We start from the raw sequence: 10,075 nt of genomic DNA on the forward strand, positions 1-10,075 counted from the left end.
CCTGTCACAAAGGAGGAGGGGGGAAGAGGAAAAGGAGAAGGCACAGGAGAAGTAGTGCCTCCACACGATTCTTGTGATGCTAAGTTTTGAGGTTCACTAAACTAAATATAAACCAACCTTAGCCTCCAAAGCATTTCAGTACTTCTACTCAGTCCTTTCAGTACTTCTGCCTGTGCTCTATTCATTAGGTAAGAAAACTACTCAAGTTTCCACCTCACCACATGCAGAATGTTAGGATGGGACAAAACCACCTGGATGCATCAGTTTACAAAGAAGAAAACCTAAACCTAGAGGGAGCTAAGGTAACCTGTCTAAAATCAGTAAAAGTGCTGGGACCAGAACCTGAGGTCTCCTGGTTTCCGGGCCCAATTCTTCTCTTTCCATTTTAAATGCTTAAAATACTTCCCATAATACAAATGCAAACTGTGTTTAGCACGGTATTGAGTGAATGGGAAAAAAGCGCATTCTGTAATGCATGCTTTCAAACTTGATTTGTAATCGCTAAGTTTCTAACAAGTTACTTACAAACCATGTTCCTAGAATTTGACTCTCCATGGGTGGATACTAAACACATTCGCTCACGCATGGGGGTCTCTTATTGGCTTGTCAAAAAATATTTCGACAAGTTACTAGCACACTGTGATATCACCCTAAGTGTGTTCAGAACGGCATGACTCAGAGGATGGAAATTACTCTCGTCTATAAAGAATGTAGTAAAGTTTGATTTGCGCGCACCAAAATAAAAAGACTTCCATATCATAAAATATGAAAGGACACTGATCGTCAGGGGCCATGTTATCTTATTTCACTTGGTTAAAGACACCAATAATACCAAGTGGTAGAAAACAACTAAAAACAACTTATACTGCTTAATCTAACAGGACTGATTTGTTCAAAGCTATATGGTTCATAGGACATTGAGGACAGGTCACGTAAATGAAACTCATCCAAACTCTCCCACAGAAACAGAATTAGGTCTGTATCTGCACAGAGTTGGGCTTTTCTTCAACCATTGGTGACATCTGGTGCTGAGTGTAATTTCCCCCTGATTGAAACTGCCTTGTAGTCTGCACCCTCTCTCATTCACTCTCACATCACTACCACTTTTTTCCTCTGTGTCAGGAGAAGCATCCCATGCATTTCCAAGGTAACCACCTGCCCATGCCATTGGGCCCAGCTCTCCACATAACCTGGCTTTACTAACATTATTTTCCTTCGCTCCTCGATATTTCCCTCTATAAGAGCTCCTTCTCCCTAAGTCTCAACCATCAGAAAAAGTCTTATGTAACTCCACTATCAAAAAACCTGTGATGACTCCTCACTGCTTTGAGAATAAAGTTGAAATTTTTCAGCTTGAGATTCAAGCCCTTCATCTTTTAGTGTCGACGCCCTAGTTCCCGTGCTCCTTCAATTCTCAGGTCCCCTCCCCACCATTCCTGATGCCACTCAACTTGCCTGTCTCTCCTTCCATCTCTCTATGGCTCTGTGGAAAATGATCCCTTTGCCTGACTTTCCTCCCAGTCTCCGATGAAGTCTTTTCATCCTCTGAAATTCAGCTCAAGTGTCACTACGTGAAGTACCCTGACCTACCTAGAGTAATATGCTAAATCTTGAAGATGTAGAAATGAATGTCTTAGAGACACTCTTATTTCAAAGGCATATTTTGTGCTAGAAAAACAAAATCGATCATAATAGTTGGACATAAAACAAAAAGACAGTATTTGCAGTATATTTAAAAAGTGGTAAAATACTTTCTCAGCTCAAATGTCTATTTTCCTTTTCCAGTTTTTCTGGAATTGTTAATCCCTAATAAACACAATAAACACAATTCAATCTGCCACCCAACAATGAATGACAAAATAAGTCTGTTTCCTTTTTGACTATATAATCTTTCCTTAGGGAAAAATCTTGACAGTATGCACAATATTTCCTCGCTCCTTGCGTCCCCACCCCCCTCCCCAATTTGGAAGGAAAAAGCTTTTGAACCTACCATTTTTCAAAAATCAATGGTACATGCAAAGTATTAGCTTTTCTCTGAAGAACACTCAGTGTTCTCTCACATCCTCACATGTAAGCGCATTCTCCAACTAGCTACCTTACAGGATAAAAATGGGCAACATAAACATTGTGTTTTGGTAATCCTGAGATATTTATAAAGCCTAAGAATATTGTATACACATTTTGGCAAGGAGCTTTAAAAAGTTTTAACTGTATGCATAGTCACAGGGAATTTTCATAAGAGGACATTCTAAAGTCATTAGGTTGTGAAATTTTTTCTATCTGCTCTATTCCTCAACATTAAAAAAAAAATGTATTGTTCTTCTGGGGAGTCAAACTTGACTATCTTGGGATTAAAGGTGTAATATTAACCATGTAGTGTGAAAGTTTACATTTCTCAAAAATACCTCAAGTACCCTTTTGATATAAACATAACAAACATCCATTTTCTTGTGTGACATCACTATCACTGACTTATTAGAAGGTGACATTTAAGTTTACCATCAGCAATCATCTGAGCTGTCTGTGCCTAATACTGTATTTAAATGTGTTATAATAGTTTTTCAGGAAGAGCAAACCATAGATCCTTAACAGCATACTAAAAAGCCAAAGCATTAGATTCTTATTTCACTTGTAAAATGGCGTCAGTTGCGTACATCATAGTGTGCTTAGAAAGTTATTTACAAGAGGGGTCCCTGACTCCTGGGGCCATGAACTTTCAGGGGTCCATAGCCTGTTAGCAACTGGGCCACACAGCAGGAAGTGAGTGGTGAGCAAAGGAGTAAGCTTCACCTGTATTTTCAGCTGCTCCCCAGCACTAACATCACCACCTCAGCTCCACCTCAGATCATCAGGCATTAGAGTCTCATAGGAGCACCGGCCCCTGGTGCCAAAAAGGTTGGGGACCGCTGATGTACAATATATGACTCTCTTTGGTAACATATTCTGCATAAAAAACTGCTTGCTGTATGGGAGAAAATGAGTCTCCTTAAACTCACTGTTTTTCCTTTGCTAATAGTTTTGGCTTCTCTTTTAAAATAGTCAAAGGTTTCAACCAGTTGAATTGTTGCCACTGTCTTATTAAACTTTAATAAGCTAAGCTTTTTAAGCCACATAAAAATTTCATCATGCATTTCTCAACCTTAGGAAAAACGGAAGGAGGAAAAAAGGTCAGAACATCACTTTCCCTACAGCAGTGTCTGGAGAAGAATGCTTTGGAAGCCTGCACGCAGTCAGCCACAAAGCAAATGCTAGGAAACAAACTGCCATTTGTGGCCTGTGCCAGATGGTGACTGCGCTGACTGCTGCATCACACACGGGCCCCACGCCCGGTGCTAATTAAAGCACTACCGTCAAACGGCAGGCTCCTGGGACAAACCATCTGCTTTTTTTCTAAAGTCCTTGAGATGCTACATTTGACCCATCATTACAAGGTTTTCTTGTCAAGAACACCATTTCAGAGCAACTCCTGACAACTATACTTTTAGTGTTTTATAATGGCAATATATTTTTTAAAAATCTTTTTCTTAAAAAGGAGTACAGCATGCTACTTAGATATCTGAAGTTAATAACAGGAGGAACAGATGAGAATGCTGAGAGGGGGGACTTGGCTCTGGGACACAATGATTAGGAACAGGAAAAGAGTGGGCAAAGAACCAAACCTTGTGGTACTATTTCTTTTAAAAAATCAAGTTCATGTATTATATTGGCTAAAACTTTTAATTTCAAAAGGGCAACATCACTGAATAAAGAGAGTTGTTTAGAAAACACTTCAAGGCCCTTCATTCTAGTGCCCTTCAAGCAGTGGAACAGCTTCGGCCGACATCTGTTTTCTTCAAACATCATTAGGTAGAATTTGCCAGGTGCTTTGATGATAAGTATACAAATGCTGTCGTTTTGTTAGTACTGATATGCCTCTGTATTCCTCCCTTTTGTTAGAACTTGATTTCATGTCTATTCATTTTGTCAAAAATCGTGTAAAACTGATGCATTCTATTTTAAGAGTATACATTTGATTTTTTACAGGTATATATAATAATCTTTTCTATGGAACTGGCATAGTTTTAGATCACTTAACACTTTCATCTAATGGTCCTTTATTGCTTTGATCACCTATGTCCAAGTCAAAAATCACGTGAGATGCTCCAGGGACTTGCAGTTCTGCCATGATGGAGTAGCCCCACTCCTCCTCAATCTTCCCCCTTATGTCTAAAACCCCTGGCCCTAACACAATGAACAGGCACAGTGAGTCTCTGAAAGGTGGAAAGAAGAGGTGGGCTGCCGAGGGTCCCTGAGACCTGAGGAACACAGGCTAGTGAATCCTTGGGCTCCTCAGGACCGCTCTCATTCCAGACAACGTGCTGTGGGACCCTCCAACCTGCAGGAACAAAGGAAAAAGAGAGGCCTGCTTCTTCCAGCCAAAGTACCAGGAAGAGCGGCTTGTACTTGTCCTACATACTTGAGCAAAATAATAAGCCTCAACCTAAACTTGCACTTTATATAAAAATTAATTCAAAATGAACCATGGACTTAAATGTGAAATGTAGAACTCTAATAAAACATTTAGGAAAAAAATGAAAATCCTTATGATCCAAGGCTAGGCAAAGAGTTTTTAGATTTGACAGCAAAAGCATGACTCAAAAAAGGAAAAATTGATAAACTAAAATCTCATCCAAATTAAAAATTTTTGCTCTTCTGGTAAGAGGTTGAAGAGACAAGATACAAACTGGGAGAAAATATCTGCAAATCACAAGTCCGATCTGGAATGCATAAAGAACTCTCAAAACTCAACATTAAAAAAAAGAAAGAAAGAAAAACAAGCCAAGTAGAAAATGGGTAAAAGACATGAATGGACATCTTACTGAAAAGGATTTACTAATGGCAAATAAGTGCATGGAAAAATGGCCAACATCAGTAGCCATTAGAGAAATGAAATAAAAACCACAAAAGAGATATTATCACACACCTATCAGAATGATGAAAATAAAACATAGTGACAACATCAGATGCTGTCAGGGATGCAAAGGAACTGGATCAGGGAAATGCTTCTAGTGGAAATGTAAAATGGGAGAGCCACTTGGGAAAAGAGTATGGCAACTTCTTACTAAATTAAATAGGTGCTTTCCATAATAAACCGAAATTGCACTCCTGAACATTTATCCTAGGGAAATGAAAAATCACGTTCACACAAAAACCTGTACATGAATGTTTAGTCACTTTATTTATAATGGCCCCAAACTAGAAACAATTTGGTTGACCAAACGATAGTATATCCAAGACATGGAATACTACATACAGGACTGGTATTCCTGACAAACATGCATATAACCTACATGTAATCATGAAGGAACAGCAGACATCAAACTCGAATAAAAAACAACTGTACCTCTATAACGTCAATGTTCTGAGACAGACTGAGAGATGTGACAAGTGAATGCAACCTATAATCCAGGGTTTTCTTTGCTGTAAAGGACACTATTAAGACAATTTTACAAAACTCAGAAAGGGTTTATAGATCAGACAACACTACTGTTATAAGTGTTAGTTTTTTTGATTTTGTGAATTGACTGTGGTTATGTAAGACAATGTTCTTGCTTTTGGAAAGTACCCAATAAAGTATTTAAGGGTAAAGGGGCACCATATCTCAAACTTACTTTCAAATGGGTAAAAAAAAAAAAAAAGTATATACACATAGAAAAGGAAATGTTAAAATGTTAACAGCTGGAGAATCTGGGTAAGGAAATACTTTATACTATTCTTCCAATTTTTCTGTAAGTCTGAAATTATAAATAAAAATTCTAAAAAAATTTAAAGGTATACAAGATACTACACAGAGCCTGGTATACATAAATATTCAACAAAGGATAGTTTTCAGATATTTGATACTGATTTTCAGATGAAGAAACAAGCTGAGAAGCTAAGTGAACTGTCAGGAGGAACCACGGCAAATTAATGGGAAGATTGGGATCTGAACTCAGATCCTTGTATATTCTGTACCAAAGTCTGTGCTCCTTTCACTAGAATGAGGAAGGATAAAAATTTCAACCCCCCATAGGGATCTGGGTGAATTCTGTTTAAGGAGAGGTTGGTATTATATAAAAATTGGCTTCAAATCACTCTCTAAGCAATTCACTTCTTAGTTTCCTACAAAAGAAGTCTAGGACTGTCACAGGACCTAATACCTCAAACCTGGCTCTTTCTTGTCTACAGCACATCAACCAAGACAAATAACAAACTGACCAAACCCTATCTGCAGGCCCTGTGCTTTAGGCAGCACCTAGTCTTTCCTGGGTCTTTACTCATTCTTCTAGAGTCTACCGAGCACTCAGACTTTGCTGGTCAGTGAAATTCTAGGATGGCTACCTAGGCACAGCTCTTCTATTGGTCCATCCCCACCTCACCAAGGGCTAAGCTTAGACAGAATCATTTATTTTTAATTGATTTATTTTTTCTGAATAGATAATACATAGTTCAAAGATTATATGAAACAAAAGAGTATATAATAAAAAGTCCCCCTCCGACTGACAACCAATGTTACCAGTTTAAAAATGCAACTTTGTGGTATTTCTTCAAGTTACTAGAATTAGCTAGACCACATTATGATATTAAGGTAACCATTTATCTAGAATATTCCAAGTGATCTCTGTTAATTTATAAATTTCCCCATGTAAGCATTTAAAATATCCTTAAAATATGTGCGTAGGTATATTTTCAACATATTAAAATGACTGAAGGTTACAACTTTAAATGAAAAAAATATTTGCATTAAGTATGCTCACAGCAGATGTTTATGAACTCTATGTTTGGTAAGCATCAATCACTAGAGTGCTAGCAGCTCACCTGGTTCCTGTCGCGTGCGTTTGTGTACCTAATCTTCTGAATGAAGTAGAATATGAGCCATGCTGAAGAAATAATCATCAAAACAATAAAGGATATTGACACGAAGACTAGAGAGCCTCGGCTGAAGTTCTTTGGCGGCATTCGAGTCCCGACAGCTATTGTCATTTGTACAGAGATGTTTTTCTCCAGATAACTCAAAATATCCTTACCCCTCAATTCTGTAATCATGACAGCAATAATATCTCCAGTGCCTGTAATGCAAAATAAATAAATAAATATATATATTCAAGCAACATTTAAAATTTATAGGAACGTCAAATATATAAAAATACTACTTAGAAAAACTACTACAATATCTGCTAATGGCAAGGGTTTGCAAATTCAACTTTTCAAATGAAATGAAGTCACAGCTGGATGTGCTGGCACCAAGTGGGAACAGGAATTTGTTGTGTAGTATTTAAGATTTAAACAGATTTAAAGCATAAATGATTGCAGTGTTAAGAGCCATATTAACTTGTGCTACCACTACATTTAAAAAACAAATTATTAAATCAGCCAAATGTGACAACAGACGGTACAAAACATATTATACAGCAGTAAAAATGTGATAAAATAATGGCGGTAAAACTTTTTCCATTTTAAAATGTTCTTTAAAAAGTCCTAACTCTTTAAGTCATTTATAGTACAAAAATTGGTACTTTTTATACTAATCACTCTTAGAAACATTTATGGAGCACCTATTGTGTGTAGACCAATTACGACGAACAGAAAGAAAACAGGAAGCACAGTTGTATACTAGCACTGAGAATCAGGACACAAATCTGATAACTGAGTTGCAACAGCAAAATGTCAAATGGCTTTTCTTAAGTCCAGCTGAAACTAACTTTGGTCCCATGTCTTCGCCTGACTGAAGAAAGGTTCCTTACTAGTTCACCCCAGAACACTTCTGGAAATCAAACCCTTCCTGACACAAGTCCAAGCTTCAATAGTCTGGACAACTTTGGCATCGAAATACTCCCAGCTTCTAACAGCTGTCCAGAGGCTCTGCCACAGCCAGACAGTTGGAGTTAACTATAAGAATGTTCTGAAGATGCTCTTCTGGTTACCTAGTTCTCCCACTCACATAATTGCAAGAGGCTGTACTACATACAGTAAGGTAAGTGATCGCTTTCCCAGCGACAGCATGAAGTTGCGATTCCTTCTTCCTCCTCCCATTTTCTTAAGGAAAAAGAGAAACTGGGACAGATCACACACACACACACGACACATGACAACGGTCTGTGGTATAAGATACCAGGTATAGCTATAAAGTAACTGAGACGGATCCCACACACAACACATGACAATCAGTCTCATTGCTTTATAATCACACCAGGTACAAACACGGATTTAGAAATCAGTTCTGAGGCTCCCTCTTGAAGACTCAAGCTGGAAAAGGAGCAGGGAAGGCTGCACAGGTAGCCAAAGGAACCGACCCATGCAATGTTATTCATTCAAAGAATACTAAATGAGCACCACCTAATTTCAGTTGGAAAGCTGTTCGGGAAAAGCAGCATTTAATTATTTCAACCATTCATTCAACAATTTTTATTGAGCACATACTATGACCAAGGCTTCTTAATATCTACATTTCGAAGAGAATGGAAATTACCTGCTGTGAAATAATTTTAAAAATATATATGTGTATATACTTATATACTATGGTCTCTGCCCCTGATTCCTGGCACAGGGCTCTTAAAACCCTTGAGGTTTCCTAAGCGATAAGCATCAGGAGCATCTTTGTCTTTGACCTTGGTTCCTGACACAGAGTTACTAAATCCCATGGAATTTCCTGGGTGACAGACAGGAGCTCCTTTTATTCTAATGAGGCCTCCCTTGGTGGGCTCCTGGATGGCTTCAGGATGGATGCTGGTCACCAGTAAGACCGAGCCATGATGAGAAACTTGAACTTTCAGTCCCGTCCCCACCATACTCTGGGGAGGGGAGGACTGGGGACTGAGTCAATGATTGATCATGCCTATGTGATGAAGCCTCCATAAAAATCCCCAAAGTATGGGGTTTGGAGAGTTTCGGGTTGGTGAACACATGGAGGTGTTAGGAGGGTGAGGTACCAGAGAGTGCTTTCCCTACACCTTGTCCATCTCGCTGTTTATCTGTATCCTTTATTATATCTTTTATAATAAATCAGTAAATGTTTCCCCAAGTTCTGTGGGCCATTCTAACAAAATCTGGAACTCAAGGAGGGGGTTGTGGGACCCTGATTTGTAGTCAGTTGATCAGAAGTACAGGTGACTCGTGATTGGCTTCTGAATGGGGAGGGTGGACCTTGTGGAACTGAGCCCTTAATCTGTAGGAGCTGATGCTGTCTCCAGGCAGATAGTGTCAAAACTGAATTATAGGACACTCAGCTGGTGCTGCTGAGAATTGCTTGGTATGGGGAATCCCCCGCCCCATTTGGTGACCAGAAGTGTTAGAAGCAAGGTGCCTTGTGTGAGTGGTAGAGGAGACATACACAGTGCTGCTTTTTCCTTCACACCTGCTCCTGAATAGAAAACTGCATCTACCCTCAAAGGGCAAAGGAGACTCTTACAGGGACCAGAGAGAGGAGCCAGACACAGGCAGTTTCACTAGGCCAGTACAAGGGAGACCAGGCTATGACAGGACAGGAGACTAAGACACTGTGGTCAAGCAAAATGAAAATATTTACAGCAGCTCATCAAAATACTAGCGAAGATTAGGTCGTATATCCCCCAAGAATCTGATAATGGGGCCCCTCCTGAAAGAAAAGCCCCTCCCAGTTCTGGTCACTTTGGGAGAAGTTCATGGACTGCCTTCCTCACTCGTAAAGCCAATCTGGCCTCAAAGACCCCGCTTTAAGGATGCCCCAGACACCAGACTTTTAAAGATTTGCAAAGACTTGGCTCAGCTTCTGCAGGATATTAACAGCGGGGAAGATGTAGTGTCAAGACACAACTAGGGCTGGATTGAGTCGTTAAGGACTAATCAGACAGTAATGATGCAAACATTCAGGGCAAGAGGACACATATTTGGAACACCCGTCACCACTCTCACATCCTAAACCCTTGGCAAACACTACTCATAAATCATGGATATGCCTCAGCATCCCAATCCCTGCTTTCACCTATTTTCTTGAAAACTTTCTCCACTGTTATTCGTTAATGTGAATCTATGCTTCCACTGCTTGAGTCTGGCTACTTTCTCAATTCAATTCAATTCA

General features: G+C 39.3%; 1 protein-coding gene across 1 annotated transcript in view; it reads right to left on the reverse strand.

The window, feature by feature from the left end:
• The window catches only part of RNF130 (ring finger protein 130), a 95,429-nt gene that overhangs the window by 44,146 nt on the left and 41,208 nt on the right, over positions 1-10,075 (reverse strand). Inside the window, exon 3 of the mRNA XM_011371982.1 lies at positions 6,838-7,088. Within this exon, the coding sequence (XP_011370284.1) occupies positions 6,838-7,088 (251 nt within the window). The remainder of the gene's footprint in view (positions 1-6,837; positions 7,089-10,075) is intronic.

Source organism: Pteropus vampyrus, unplaced genomic scaffold (genome assembly GCF_000151845.1).
Source record: "Pteropus vampyrus isolate Shadow unplaced genomic scaffold, Pvam_2.0 Scaffold197, whole genome shotgun sequence".
Classification (NCBI taxonomy): Eukaryota; Metazoa; Chordata; class Mammalia; order Chiroptera; family Pteropodidae; genus Pteropus; species Pteropus vampyrus.